Raw genomic sequence first — 16221 nt, 5'->3', positions numbered from 1 at the left:
CAGGACTGGTTTAAATCCGCGCAACTTTCGATATAAAGAAATATTAGCACACTTAAAAAAAGGTAAGATTTGTGTTCCATAATGTCTACATGTAAACACGTTCAACTTTCCGTTCCATTGTGGCTCTCCCTCTCCTCTAGATCTCTCATTAACAGATATCTTTACCGTTTCTCACAGCTGCGTGTGTTATCATTAGGACTCATTGTCAGCGATGTCATTTTCACAGCAATTTCGCCGGGATGTGGGCTGGATGTTATGGCAAAGCGTGCGTGTGAAGATCGTGTGCGAGTGAGAGATAGAAGGTCTCCGCTCATGGAAGAGGAAATGCAATAATTTATCTTCCCCTTTTATTACAGATTAAAATGGGCTGCTTCACATTCGTCAAATTGATGACGGTCTTGTTCAACTTGCTTATCTTCGTGAGTATGTTTCCGCTTTGATTGCATGCTCGGGTATGAGGAGGAGGTTATAGAGAGGGGGGGGGGGGGGGGGGGTTTGGGTGTTCATTGATTATGCTGAATCTTAACATGCAAAGTAATGTGAAAAGTAAAAAAAATACAAACACCAGAAAAACAATAGCTTTCGACACAATGCCCAGAAAATCATTTCATGTTGCCCTTCAATGCAAACAGACGGTACACAAACATTTCGGATCACTGGGCCAGAAGGCCTACTTTCTCCTCCACTTTCTCCCCACCGTAGCAATTTTCATCTCATTGACTTCAAAAGGCTCTAGTTTTGCCACCTACATCCCCGGCTTAATGTTGATAACTAATGTGCTTTGTGAAATGGAGAGAAACTTTGGCGAGGGGAAGCTGAATCCGCCCGCCGAGTCGGGCCCACCTGGGCTCCCGCTGTCACAGATGAAGCTCCCAGCACAAGTCATCATTTCCCCCCCCCCCCCCCCCCCCCCCACCCCCGAGTTACGATGCTCGATGAATCTGGCGTGGCAGCTCTAACACTCACAGCAGCCCACTGACCACGATGTCTCTCTGAAGTGTTAGCTCAAACACTTTCAACGGCGTTTAACGTTCGTCGTTGCACCTTTAACATCTCCTCTTCATCAGAGGAGTCGGAATCTGCATTCAGAGAATTTTTCTTTCGAGGAAATAAGGGCCAGGATTCAAATAAGAATCGATGTTCTTCATCGGAAGTCACAGAATCACGTTTGCAGTGAAGTGAAGCTGCTAAATATCATGCTATGAAGAAGGAAATATCTCTTCAAAGTGCACAGTCTCCAGGATTTCACAATTTCCGGTTGTATCAAATTTACATTTTTTTGGTATTCCCCTTAGCAAAACCTAAAATAAGATTCATTCAGAGAAAATGAACCAGAGGAGAACACACCAAACCCAGACAGGTGGAAGCCAGGGGAGAAAGATTGGCCAAATGCAGCAGGTTTGTACAGTGATGCAGTCAGACCATTGACTCCAGCAGGTGAGGCCAAGCAGTCCTGTTGAAAGTCCCTTTACACGATGTAATGTTGGGCTGTCCAAGACGAGGGTTGAAATCTTTGGTTGTCATTCAAAAGAGGTAGTTCTAGTACAGTAGATGTCACCGTGAGACATGACCACTGACAGCCGACCAAATTTTCCTTTGGTGACCAAACAGCCCGTGAGTCTGACCAGTCTGAATGAATGAATCAGCATATGACATGAAATTATGCAAAATGCAGTGACGAGCTTGTACTTGTCGGATTGTTATTGTACAGGTGCCTTCTGAGAGGGCAGAAGAAGCTGTGCTCTTTTGAAACACGTTTCCATTATCAAGAACCGAGTACCAGTACCCTGATTCTCAATTCCATTTATGAATTATCTTTTAAAGATCTGAAAATAAAACGTAGCTGAACAAACCGTAACGCTGATATACAAGTTTGCAAAAAAGCCTGCGATTTCAGCTCCAAGTGTGCATCTCCCCTCTGCCGATCTGAATGCATTGGGAATTAGAAGTATCTCCATGTATGTTGTGTTTGTTCAGACCAACGGTCGAGCGTAGGAACTTAATCGGATTGTCTGCTCCCAGTAATATGACCCATGAAAATGGGTTTTTAAACTGAACTGACGTCTTTCTCAATCCAGCCTTTTCAACGAGAACCAATTCCATTTAAATTGGGGTGGGCCGCGCCCGTTCTCTTTCCTGCTACCTCTGTATCTTTCTATCTCTCCATTCACCTCCCCCTGGAGGCCATGGCCTCCTATTCTGCAGCCTGTTATCCATTCCCTCTCCTCTAACCCTAATATCTTTTATTTCCCATCTCCATATATACGACACTGCTTCTTCTCCCCCCTTACTATTTCAAAAACCTGATTTACTTCCAGTCCTTTTGCCATGTGGGTGTTCAACTGACAGGGCATCCACCTGCATGTGGCACACCATCAAAGGGATTAGACATCTTTCAAAAAAAAGAAGAAAAGGAAAGCCATTGTGCCAGCTATAATTATACCTGGTGAGGGATGATGGTGGCACACGAGGAGTTAGAGGGGGAATATGCTTGTCGTATTACATTTAGCCAACGGTGCACTGATGGCACTGAACAGGTTCAAGAGACGAGAAAATAAAACCCGGAGTGAAAGGTGGGGCGAGGCAGAGAGAATGAAGGAGAGTAAAAAATAGATAGGGAGAGCGGGGCCAAGACAGGGAGACAAAGACAAGAAGGGGGGGGAGATGATCCCCGCGTGGGCGATGTCAGCGTCTGACAGGAGATGTGGAGTGTCGGGGCCTGAGGGGGAGGGGGGGGGGGGGGGGGGGGCGCAGCGGGGGGCCCCTGACTGCGACGAGTCTGATGGAGCCTGACAGACAATATCAGGTTTCAAACATGGTTTCTGCAGAGGACGAGGAAAGAAGGAGAAATCACTCAGCGCGAGGAGTTCAGGGTTAAAATACACGGAGGAGACGGAGGAGGAGGATAAAGGGGTGGAGGAGAAGGTCAGAGGTGGAGGGATGAGGAGGGAGAGACAGGCAGAGAGAGACAATGACAGTGGGATCAGGTGATTTCCAGACTGTAATATGAAACATCTGACATAGTTTTGATCGTGATTGTTATGAGCGGGTTTTGCAGGTTTTGAGCCAATAGTTTCACTAAATACACTTCAGTGTCCCCGAACGAAATGACTGCCTGCTCGCCTTTGTGATGTTCACAGTCAGAGATTATGAAGCAAGTTTAACTACTGTCAATTCTCTGTAAAGTTTGTATTAACACTATTATAAAATATTTCATAATATTCAAGTAAGACTGTTTTTATTAGCTTTTATTACAAGCTTAAAATGTCCCCATCTCCAATTGTGTTCTTTACAAATCTAAGATAATGTAGAGCGCATTTTCGCAGCACTAATTCAATAATATGAGTGAAACGTAACTCAACTGTATGTTGATGATGTTTTCTTTGATCCTCCTGCAGCTGGGCGGCCTGACCCTGCTGGCCATGGGGATCTGGGTGAGCGTGGACGGGGGCTCCTTCCTCCGGCTGCTGGGGCCGTTCTCCGGCCAAGGCATGCAGTTCGTCAACGTGGGCTTTCTCTGCATCGCCATCGGGGCCGTGCTGTTGCTGCTGGGGCTCCTGGGCTGTTGCGGGGCCCACAAGGAGAGCAAGTGTCTGCTGCTCACGGTGGGTGTAAAAGACACGGCTTATAAAGTGGCCGCACTAGTGCAGAGGCAAGTCAAAGGCGAGGCGGAACCAAACCAGAGCTAAAAGAGAGCGGATATTGGACTTACATCCATCAGGTGGACACAATCACCATTCCAATGGGATGACAATGTTACTCTGTGTCTGCTGGATGTTTAAGGAGGCCATTGTGACACCACAAATGATCACGTATTGGGTTCATCATGTGCTTTTAAATCCAGTCGCTCCTCATGCAGTATCCCACGCAGCCATGCATTTCCACCCCGGCTCATCAACAGCTCAGATAATGGCCACGTCCGCCCCCCCCTGCCTCATTCATGCCCGCAACACCACCAAACCCCCGAACAGTGGCGTACATTATTATGCTCATTAGCGACGAGGCTAACTACCTCTTAGTCCACTGCGGCAAGTCTAATGAGGAGCACAGGCAGCACGTTTTACCCCTGTAGAGCCCCCCCATCATGTCCACATCTGCCATCGAGTTGAATGATGACGGTGCAGCGGATCCTGCGACTGACGGCGGATATCTGGCTCACGTGAGAAACAGCTGTAATGGACTGAATAACTGCAATGGATGAGCTGAAAGAGGGCATCACTCAGGCTACGAGTCTCCTTATTGTCCCGCTGTGTAATCAGCCAAGCTTTATGGACAAGTCTGTGATTGTTACGTACAACAACAGCTGTTTAACTGGACCCTGGATATTCGGATGTGTTGGTGGTTACAAACCTCTTGATGTTTAAATGATTAATTTATTAATTCAGTATTTTATCTTTCCACATTCAGTCTTTTTGAAAAAGGCTCCATACTCTTAGACCCAATTTATTATTGACTTAAAAAGTCAATCTTTATCAGAGCAAATGTTGACACAAGGTAATCCCACAGCTTTACAGCATTAAGAAGACCCCACCCGTGCACGATTTGTATTATTTTGATATAATTAAATACAGAAAGAAAAAAAACATCTCATCTCCTCTAATTCCCTCCCTGCAGTTCTTCTCCATCATCCTCATCATTTTCATCACTGAAGTGGCAGCTGGAGTCGTGGTTCTGGCCTACTCTTCATTTGTAAGTCTCCCCCTCTTCACCTTCATTCACTGCCTCATCACATCCCCTTCCCTTCTATGACCCCTATTTCTCCTCCTCTTCACTCCCCTTCCTTTGTCTCTTAATTCGTCTCGTCCTCTCTCTTTCACCCTCTCACCTCCTCGTCCCACTCTCTGGATTTTATCTCCATGTAAATTCTCCATCATAGCCGTAGCCATCATTGAATTACTGGCTTTATGTCCGCCTCACTACATTCGGCTACTTAATGACTCCGGGATAGCCCGGGGCCGTGTGCGCCGTCGCTAACTTTGAGCAATTTATTACTCTGGAATATTGAAGCTAAAGCATTTTATATGCAAAACAGCCTATTTACATATGTGTTACCCTCACTCTATTTCTCACTCTCTCTCTCACACTCACACACACACGTGCCCTTTACATTAACACATATATGCCACGTATAATAAGTACAGGGCTTTCAAATGAGAATGTAAAAGGAGGTTAGTGAAGATTGGGATCCTAATAAAGAAAATAGTTTATTTTAATTTTTTTCTAAACCAATCAGAGGATGTATCTGAGTCCCCAGGAGCAGAAGAGGTAATCTAAACAGTATCCATCTGCAGGGAGGAGCTGATGAACGGAGAGTGGACTCTGCACTGCCTGGGAATTTCACATGTTTGTTCTGGTATCGTTGGTAGTTTGATCAGCAGCAGCAGCGCACTGCAAGGAATCTTAGTAGTACGTTTTTTTAGCTAAATGTGGACAAGAGTTGTCCTCTTGTGGACTGAGTTTTGAAGGGCGACTTGCATTTGTTGTATACTAGAAAGTGAATGGTGAAAACAGTAGTTAGATCACTACAGAGGCTGATATTTCCCCCTGCAATTGTTTTTAGTCTCGATATCTTTATGTTTTAATAAATTCTCTGAATTTTTGTAATTTTTTCCGCCATTTTTAGGTGCAGCACAAGTAGTTTGGTTGCACTCTTAAAAGGTCCGCACAGAGTGGATCAAAGATATTGCACTAAAGTGATGTAATTCTATGGACTCTATTGATCACATACCTGATGAAGACGTGATGTCAGAATTTTACTCAAATCTTTACTGGGAGCATCGATTCAGTGTTCAGCTGGATTTTTCAAGATACAGAAACTCCTTCTTGAATTTCTTTTTTTTTTTAAATATTAAAATTATTTCACTGCACTGACAATTTCTTTCTAATTTTTTAAATAAAATTTGATATTTGATTGTACGAATGATAAGTGGATGATTTCTGTTTCGCAGTAAATAGGTCGACCTTTAACTTCTCCTTCTCTCTCTCTGTTTCATGTTTACTTTCTCTCTCAGCTTTACCGTCCAACCCTGTGTCTGCTCTCACACAAAGACGCTAAGAGAGTGCGTGTGTTTCTCAGTGCATGTGTGTGCATGCGTCCTTGGAGGCTGAGCTGGGAGAACTGCTGCTGCTGAGGCAGTTTTGTTGAAATGAATCTGCCCCATCTCATGCTTGTCATTTACAAAAACTGAGCTATTGAGCTAGGCGTGCATTGTAAACAGCTTTTGCTGAGATGCCAGCATGCCAGCGCAGAGAGGGGGGGGGGAGAGAGAGAGAGATAGAGAGGGCGAGAGAGAGAGCTCAGTGAAATGCAAGACATAACTCAAGATTTGTCTTCCTGAAGGAGATCACAGATACGGTTAAGAGTCAATTTTATGCGGTTTGTTAGCTTTAGCATCATCTGTTCATTACAAACACAAAGGACATTGTCAGGTCCATGGCGGTCATGAGTGCATCAGAGCAGCTGTCCATTTCCTGCTTTTGATAAGACACAGTAAACACAATAGCATCATAATAATGAATATGGGCAATATACACCTAATATGCATACATATAGCCGCCTGTGTCAATAAGTAAGAGACAGAGGCGTGGACAATGAAAGGGGAGGATAAATAAAGCGCTGATCTATTCGGTCCTACTTATCTGCGGCATAAATCTGCCTTTTGGCCAGCGGGCCCCCGCAGCTCATCTAACCGAAGCACCAATAACCTTCAGGTGGTCAGAATAACTGAGATTTAATAAGCAATTCCAGCAGGCATTATGAGAGGCCGTCAGTGGTCATGGTTGTTCTTTCTCCGCCAAGTGATTCGGAAGTGACCCGGGTGGAGATTTATTACCGGGGGCCGATATGGACTTCACACTGCATGAATGAAATAGATGCGATGTGGCATTTATTGAATCACACCGACGTCTATGGACAGTAACGGAATGTTCTCTCAAAACGTAATCCAATACCGATTGGTGTTTTCTTTACTATCTCGTCATTAAGAGGAAAAATTAGCCCGAGTAGCTAAGTGATGCGGGATGATTAACTCCAATTACTTCTGCTTTAATGCTGCACCAATCAATAGCATTATATAAAAGAAAATGGAAGAAACGTGTGTACTTGGAAGGGCTCACTCGTGACAAACCCACAGAGAATCAACACCAGTGCTGTAGTTCCCCCTCAGCTCTACGGAGGAAGCATTAGCATTGTGATCATCTGCTATTTTTCATACACAATAATGTTACCTTGTCTTTGTTTGGATCAGTTGCAACTTTTATATTGTGCAGGAGATGGAACATATTTTTTCCAGATGTTTAGTCTGTGAGGACTGAGGATGTTTTTTTGTTTTTTTTAAGTGATGCTCAGCTCTGTGACTTGGAAGACAATAGATGCAGAGCAGAAACTGGGGCTTTGTCGACAGCAGATGAAGCACAAACGGATGTTTTCCAAAAATTCACTTCCATCACTCTTATTTGCATCTTTTTGTTTTTCCCTTTTCAAATTGTATATAGTCATGCAAAAAGGTGGATGGAAATGCAGCTTATGACTAATGGCACGAAGCATCGCCTTTCCTCTTAAAGCAACGCTCAGCTGAATGTAATAAGTAATAACATTTATTGCTTTTCCACTTAAGAACAATAACCAATTAGCAGCCGACGAGTCACTGACGTAAAAGATATCAATAATTATTTCAGGCGCAGCAACACACGGTAAAGCAACAAGAGATCAATAACACATGAAGCTGAAGATTTTTATCGCGTGTGTGTGTGTGTGTGTGTGTGTAGCAGGAGTTCCCTCTACTGTATTGTTAGATGTGTTATCGCCTCCCGCCTCACTGTGCCGTGGGTTACTGTAGGCTTTGTCCTGCCTGTCCGACGTGTGTGTGTGTTTGCAGGGGCCCATATCAGTGTGTAAGCATGCGAGTGTGTGTGTTTAACAGGATGTGGTGAGGCGCGGGGCAGAGTGACAGTGATGAATTAGCCGGCTGGTAATAACCCTCTCTGATCTCAGCCGCTCTCACAGCTTCTTGGGGGGCATTTTTAATTGTGGCATGTATCCCAGCATCCCCTTGGGCATCTCGTACGCCTGCCCCCTTCACTGTACACACACACACACACACACACACGCACACACACTCACAGAAGGAGAGGAAAAAAAGAAGCACTTTCAGACACATAAACCTGATAGACACTCGGTTGCACTTGTCCACCTGCACATACAGTAAGGCACACACTCACCCTCCTCATCAAATGGGTCTTTGCGTGACTGTACGCGACAGGATTATTAATCAAAATGGGGGTAAAGAAAAAAGACTATGGGAGGGAGGGGGGGAAGCCGTGAAAGAAAGCTAACCTGTGTGTTTGTGAAGGAATTCTTCCCCAACAAAAGACTCTCCCATACTGCCTGAACCATAACCTGCCGTTTTTTTGCACTTTGGATAAACACAAATAGCAGACAAAATGTGTCCTGACCAAAGCCATCAGGAACATCAATATATATGTAAATGCGCCCCCGGTTCACGACCATAAAAAGGAGAAGAATAATGGAGAATAATGTCAGGTCATTTTTTGATTTATTTTCATTTTTTCCAGGTGCCAGGCCGGGGCTGTTTATTTCCCAAGTGCTTTGTGTGAGAGATTTATTTAATTTCTGATGAATAGGTGACTCCCAGAGAATTACTTTTCCTGCCCTTGAAATCAGCTGCAGTATTTTATTTTCATAGTGTGATGTGTGTATACTCAAGTGTGTGTGTATGTGTGTGTGACACTGTTGGACTTCTGCAGTGAAGACATGTGCTTTTATAGCCATCTACAGGACCTTATTTGCATGTATGGGCCTCTCATATACATACTGGTATGTAAAAACGTTGGTGCTTTTAAAAAAAAGTTATTTTTGTTATTTTTTACTTAATTTCTAATATTGTACCGTTTACGCCACTACATTTTTTTTTGACAGCTTTAGTTATAGTAATGTCAAAGAATCCAATTAATAAAAAATGCAAATCAACTCGTAAATGATTGTTGAGCTACTTACATTTTATTATCGTGAGCTACACAAAGCGTGGTATTGGCTTGCTATATTGCCCCCACCTTAGGAGACTTTGCATCATAACATAGAGCCAACTAATCGCTGTAATTTGTTGCCATTTATTTTTATTATTGATTTTAATCCATTAGTGGTTGCAGTTCTAACTTCTAAAAAGTGATTTTTTTTTTTTTTTACCTTTAATGGAGCCAGGTTAAGTATTTTGTAATGGGAGGAAATTGTGGGAAAATTAGGGCATTTTGGAGAGTAACAACATTTTTGGTAAGTGTGGACTTTTGTGGACATGACATTTTAAGTGAGGAATATTTCGGGAAAACTGAGACATTTTAGAAAGTGATGGCATTTTTGGACAATTGGGACATTTTGGAAATTGAGGACATTTTTGCAAAGTAAGACATTCTGGAAAAGTGGGGAGGGACATGTTTGACAAATGAGGATACATTTAGTAAGTAAGACATCTATAGAAAGTGTGGATATTTAGAAAATGAGGATATGGAGAAAAATGAGGTCACTTCAGAAAGCGGACATTTTTCTCAGGCCAGAAAAAGTGAAGACAGAGTTCTTTGCCCTGATGAGAAAATGTAGACTTGCTTTTGGTGCTGTAGTTAGAGTTGCGTTTAGGTTAAGGTTAGAGGCGTGGGAAAACAAAATGTCAATAAGTGTCCTTACATGTGTGTGTTTTTCCCAGGCAGAGGGGATCCTCAAAGCGTGGGCGACCCCTGCTTTACAGACAGATTACAGCAGTGATCCTGTGGTCACTAAGATCTGGAATACTACCATGACAGAGGTACAGTATCGGCACTGTTTGTTTTTTACTTTTGCATTAAAGTACTGCTATTGCATGTGTGCCTGCAACAGAAATTGCATATGTATACTTCACCTTTAAGAAAAATCATTATATTTATTAAGGAATATACACCATGTGTGCTCAACATAAACGGAAATAATGAAGACATTACAGATCGTTTTTGACACAGTCTATATTGTTTTTTTAGTGGTGCATATTAATAAATAAAAAGAACACAAACTGAACACAGAGTGAACCACGGGATTCTTGAGCCCCTGAGGGTTGATTTAATAGATTAATGTTCTCTCTGTGTCCTTCAATAAAACAGCAAACAACCCGTTTCTAAAATGCAGCGCAACAATTTCTGAAATTAAATCAAACAGAAGCAACAACAGAAATGTAGACCGTGTGCAACATGGACCTGCCTTTGTCCATTCGTTTTACTTCAGCTCACCTGCACACAACAGCCTCAGTCAAGGTGACTCAGTAGAAAGAAAAACTTTCATTCTTACGGTGTGACAGCTCTACAATGGCTCAGTTTACATTGACAAAGTAAAACATTCAAGCAGTCTGACCTTGACAACAAAAAGAAAAAAAACTTGATGTTTTGCCTTCATTTGCCGTTGTGAGGTGGATGGAATTTAGTTGTTAACTCTCAAAGCGTCTAAAAGCGACATTTGTAAAACTCAAAGCAATGTGGTGCCCCAGAGAATGTGTCATGGTTACTTCAGAGTTTTAAGTGGTTTCACACTTTTTGGGTAAATGCAACACAGTAAATACAGATCTGTTCTCAATGCAAACGCACAATAAAACAGAGCAACAACTAAACTCACAACTCCCTCTCACAGAGCAGCAAGGCCCTCACTGAACTTTAATTATGTTTCTTAAACGGTTGCACAATGGAGAGGATTAATGCTCATGGATAACACGACATCTTTATCCACAAAGTATTCTCGTCAAGTGTTTTCCTGCTATGTCCCCCCCCCCCCTCGCAGCTGGAGTGCTGCGGTTTCACCAACTACACAGACTTTGTCGGCTCGAAGTTTGAAAAGGAGAACGGAGGCATCCTGCCGCCTGGCTGCTGCTGGACCAACAGCGCCCCCTGCAGCCCTGACGAGGCAGAGCGCAGCGCGGTGCAGGTGAGGTTGAAAACGGCACTACAGATAGATGATGTGAACAATCGCAACGCTAACATCCATCCCACACATAAAGGGAGCATCACAACTGCATTTGCATTGACTACTGGGTCTGGTATTACCTAAAACGGGAAATCTTATTTTACCGTAACAATTTCTTGCTCATAGAGGTACATGTACAGGCAACATTCATGGTAGGAAAGTCACAATACCAGAAATGTCGTAGTCGATACCAGTGCTAGTTGAATTCCATGATTCACGATACCCAATTCGATATCCCGGTAAAATTACAAAAACAAAACGATAAATCTTCAACATACATCGATAATAAGTTCACCGCGTGCTTTCAGTTGTATAATGCGTCAGCACTCGCTTTGTCACTTGCTAAGGGACAGTTGTACAAACATACCATGAGTCTCAAAGGCGTTCTATTGTCCCCAGGATGACAGGAGGATGTTAGTTCCGAGCCCTGATCCTTGGTGCCTGCCGTTCTGGTTTTCATCATTTTGGCATTGACTTGGTACCGAAGCATCAAGCATCTTGTGACATCCCTTATTCATGGCTGTGACAACGTCGACACTAATTGTTTAATAAATATTATAATTCATTATCTCAATTTAAGTTGGTCAAGGTTGTCCAATCACAGACAGGCTGTCTGCTACAGAGACCGCTCAAGGAACTATAAGGCACAAATTTATCCAGAACAAAATGAGAAAACATGTTTGAGCACGTGGGAGACTCAAAAAATGTCTTATTTTTTACTAACATGCTGATGTCATAGTATATAGACTTGTTGTCTCACCACGTCGGAAATCAGAAGTTTGAGCCACACTCAATGGGAGAATGGGAGATGCAATATCCCTTAAAAACGTTATTTCTCTCCTGGAAGACATTCATAGCGTTGTTCTCATTTGCACACACAAAAAGGGACAAAACGGTATAAAGAAAGCTAGAGAGGGTTCCTCTATGACCTCATGGCTCGCCCATCCAATAGTTGCTGAATTATTTCAGTCATTGCCATCAGTTCAACTGGCATGGCTACAAATGCCAGTTAGTTTTTGGACTGAGGTCAAATCAAATAAAGAATACAAGGACATTGATTTTGAGCCTGAAAACTGGTGATTTGCCATGTTTGTTTAAACATGGCAACATGGCCAATTTATTAAACTGAAAAACCCTTCAATACATTGAGAGTTAGAATGAGCTACTGTGCATCAGGTGCAGCCAGCCCTAATTTCCTTACTATCAAAAACGTGTATTATATTGCAAAATCAGTGAATGTCATATATTTTGGCCATTGGCGTCTTCCTTTCTTGTCTATTGTGTGTATTGTGTCAATTTGTTAGGAATGTATCATTCTATTTACACAAACATTTTGCTCAGGGCTGTTTCAAACATATCTTGGAGAACCTCAAAGAGCACGCCAACATCGTGGGAGGCGTCGCAGCAGGAATTGGAGTCTTCGAGGTAAAATAACACAGAAAGGCTAAACTTTCAAAAGTGTGAGTCAGTGCTTTGGTACATACTAAGTAGTGTAAAAATCCCCAATCAACAAACTCCAACTGCAAGGCCAGTGTCTTTGGTCAAAGTTAGTGGTGGTAATATTATATCTTTATTATAAGAGGGGGGATTAGAACCCTAGACATCTACATGGAGCCAGCTTTTCTGACAACCAGTCTCATTAGCCAAACACACCATGTGATCTGGATGGAAAAATGAAAGTCCCAAAAGTACATGTGTATCATATAGAATATGTGCACAGAAACATTTGATAATGATATAATACATGTGTGAAGAGGTAACCCTGTGGGTATATGACCAGTTTAGTTTTCTAGTCTTTTCTTTATTAATACTAGAGACCTCTGTAATGTCTGATTATCATCTGATCTGCACGGTTTTAGTAGCCTAAAGATAATACAAAAAGCAGATTAATTTGTGTTATCTTGTTTCCTCAGATTGCTGCAATGATAGTGTCCATGTACTTGTACTGCCACCTGGACACGAGAATCAGCTGAGACTCCTTCAGGGAAACACCACAGGAACGACACAGACATGTTATTTTGTTTTTTTAATCTGCATTATTTATTTTCTTTCTCTTTTCTGGTTCCCTCTTTTTTCAGAAAGATGTCTAGCTTCAATACAAAGTCATGTTTATGATCTATCTACTGTATCTATCGAGAGAGAGAGAGAGCACCTGCAGAGTGGAAATATTTCATATTTGCCAATAAAATATTTCTAACAGCATTTACTCAGCGATGGCTACACCTGGTTGTTCCCTATACATCTATTTTATGGAGTAGTCAACTTTTTTTTACAGGACTATATGGTGACACAGTGCATCAATTATTCTGAAAGGCGTTGCTTAGTTATGAACCGCCCACTCTGCAGGGCTTTTTAGCCTCTTTCAGCTGCTCCTTTTGGTCCTGTCTGGTTTTAGTCTCAGTGTTTCCAGAGCCAGCAGGCAAAGTTTTTTTATCAAACAAGCTTGGATAAACCCACTGTAAACTACCTGCCCGGCACCAAACAGCAGACGGACACAGTTAGAGACTAGCTGGCAAGCACTAAGCATCTCAAAACAACCACAAAGCGTTGCCAAGTGACATCAAAGAGATGCTAAACGATCACAAAGAGGCGCAAACAACCACAAAGCGATTCCAAACGGCAACAGAACAACACAAAACTACCACAAAATGACGCACATAAACTAAAAAGGCGATGCCAAGGGACATCAAAAAGTCGCAAACCACAAAGAAACGTGAAACATCCACAATAACCAAAACGCCTTTTACATATCTGTGCCCAGTGGCACATTGTCTTATAGTCCTTAGATGATTGAGATGTCCACGACCACAATGTATCCTTGTTTTCTATATTAATGTGATACAATCGTTCTTTTCTTAAAAACATGTATCTGAAGCCTTATTTCCCCATAAGGCCATGCAAGTGAAAGGAAACAGCAGAGCACAGTGCAGCTTTTGTCCTGTTTACTATTCATCAATGTTCCATCTCCTGCCCTTGGATATTACATGCATTGTGACACAAGGCTAAGTAAATACTGACCAATAGAAGGCCTCATAATGGGCAGGAGGCGGAGCGTTGTTCAGATATGCAGCAGTTTATCTACCGCTCCTAAATTAGTGCTTTCATCACAAATCCACAAGCGTTGTTCAACTGTCTCTGTGCGACAGAGACGGATACTGCAAGTGGGGGGGAGGAAGAGAGAGACAGAGAGAGAGAGAGAAAGAGAGAGAGACAGAGAGAGAGAGAGAGAGAGAGAGAGAGAGAGAGAGAGACAGAGTCATGCGAATAAAGCTATTGTGAATTAGAAATTTGAGTGGGAGAAACAGATAGACAGCGAGAGAAAGAGATCAACAGGAAGAGATCGCTTATTTTCAGTCTTGTGTGCAAAGACATGAATTCGGCGGCCATAATTAATTTCTGTCTCAGAGAGATCTTTCAAATTTTTTGCAAATGTCATTCTTTAAGCTCCTCTGATCAATATGTTTGTATTAACGAAATGTCAGCGCATAATGTGAAAAGTGACAGACGTGCAGCTCCCTTCAGCTCTACCGAGCCTTTTAGCGTCTTTTAGCTCATCGTTTTGGTTTTAAGGACCAATTCTGAAATTTATGGTTCCGCTCGCATCAGCATTGTTTCCATTATCAGCAAATAACCTCTGATAAGTCCTCGGTAGCCTCGGTGGCCAGCACCAAACAATAGATAGACAAAGTTAGTGATATTAGAAGAACCATCGAGGTGCAAACTAGCCAGATATGTTTCTCAGGAGTTGGAAGAGAAGAAAACATTCATCGGGTGGATAAAACAGTAATTAATGCTAATGTTGCTGTGTATCTAATACATGTGTGAATAGGCAATTGTTTGCTACCAGGTGATGTTGCCATTTTACCAAGTCATACAAATTCTACATCAAAAACAAAAAGGAATTTTTATTTCCTCTTTTCATTTTTCAATAAAAACATTTTTAGTTCTCCCTCTTTTACCGTCATGCTTAACAGTTACCACTCTGCAGCTGCTTTTCCGAGGTTTTCTTTTAAACAGGAATTCCTTTTTCATTCAAAAATGTTTTTAGACATAGAAGGCTTGTTGAAATGGAGAGACGGGGACAGAAAAGGAGCGAGAAGACAAACCAAGTTCGTTTTTCCATCCAATTATACACATGCGAGGTATTTAGAGTTAAATCTGTCATCGTCTCAGTGCTGCTGAGCTCCATGTTTAACAATAACCCCCGGCTCCCTAACTCACACATACACAAAATCAATATTCCATATACATCTCAGCCATCAGCCTCTGAGTTCGGCTCATCAGAATGCTCAATAGGTCAAAAATGGCATTTAAAAGGCGGCGAACAAACACACACACACACACACACACACACACACACACACACACCCTGATACGAACCAGCAATTTCTGACTGACAGGCACAAATGGCCAGGTCTAGAGCAAGAGCTGGTGGTGACGGATGTGTGTGTGTGTGTGTGTGCTGACAATGAAATAAATGCCTTGTGGAGAAAAAGGCGTTACACGGCGCTCTTGGCACTGTCAGTTAGTGCGTAACGCAGTAACACACACAAGAGCTATCGCTTTGTATTCAGTCAGAAAATCCATCTTAATTAGACGTGATTTCACAAATGTTTCCAGCAGAATGGTTCATAAACACAAACAGTGACATCAGCTCACAAGCACACAGGACAGACTCCATTAACACTACTGATCCCTGTTGAGACGGATAGAGAATGGATGGCCACCTGGGCTGGTGTTAATGCACCCTCAGCTGTTTTCAATCATATTGGATTATTTCCAGTAAAAATGTGCTCAATAGATAATTCTAAATTCATCCCAACGTGGTTCTTGTGTTTGGTGTTTGCTACATAATTTCTGTCAGTAATAACAATAACCCAGTGTTAAGACAGGTGAAGAAACACATGTCAAACACATGACAACTTCCATGTCAACCAGGAAGTGAGTCCGTAAATTGACCCTTCGCTAAGTCCTGCCCTGGAACGCAGACTGGCAAATCATAGCGTAGCTTTGGGCCAGCTCCGACAAGGGTTCCCCAACTATACAGCTCTGCTCCATAGTTTCTAAACATTACGTTTCTACGTCAAAATGTGTGGAGCTGACATTAGGAGAGTAAATTAGCACATCGTTAATTAGCGTTGTGACGTCTATGCTACACTAGCTACTGAAGGTACAATGAATGTATACACATGCTGCTTTTGCTTTTTATTGATTGTAACAGTATATAA

At 42.4% G+C, this 16221-nt stretch overlaps 1 protein-coding gene across 1 annotated transcript; it reads left to right on the top strand.

Moving 5' to 3' along the window:
- Positions 1-362: 362 nt before the first annotated feature.
- tspan1 (tetraspanin 1) lies at positions 363-13520 on the top strand. Its single transcript, XM_076082623.1, has 7 exons — positions 363-419; positions 3399-3605; positions 4615-4689; positions 9717-9815; positions 10811-10954; positions 12335-12418; positions 12907-13520. Exons 1-7 carry the CDS (start codon positions 363-365, stop codon positions 12964-12966), a joined length of 726 nt encoding a protein of 241 aa, XP_075938738.1. The 3' UTR covers positions 12967-13520.
- The last annotated feature ends 2701 nt before the right edge of the window (positions 13521-16221 follow it).

This window comes from Anarhichas minor, unplaced genomic scaffold (assembly GCF_050575085.1).
Source record: "Anarhichas minor isolate MPS153535 unplaced genomic scaffold, ASM5057508v1 ptg000096l, whole genome shotgun sequence".
Lineage (NCBI taxonomy): Eukaryota > Metazoa > Chordata > Actinopteri > Perciformes > Anarhichadidae > Anarhichas > Anarhichas minor.
This window is presented reverse-complemented; position numbering and strand designations above follow the sequence as displayed.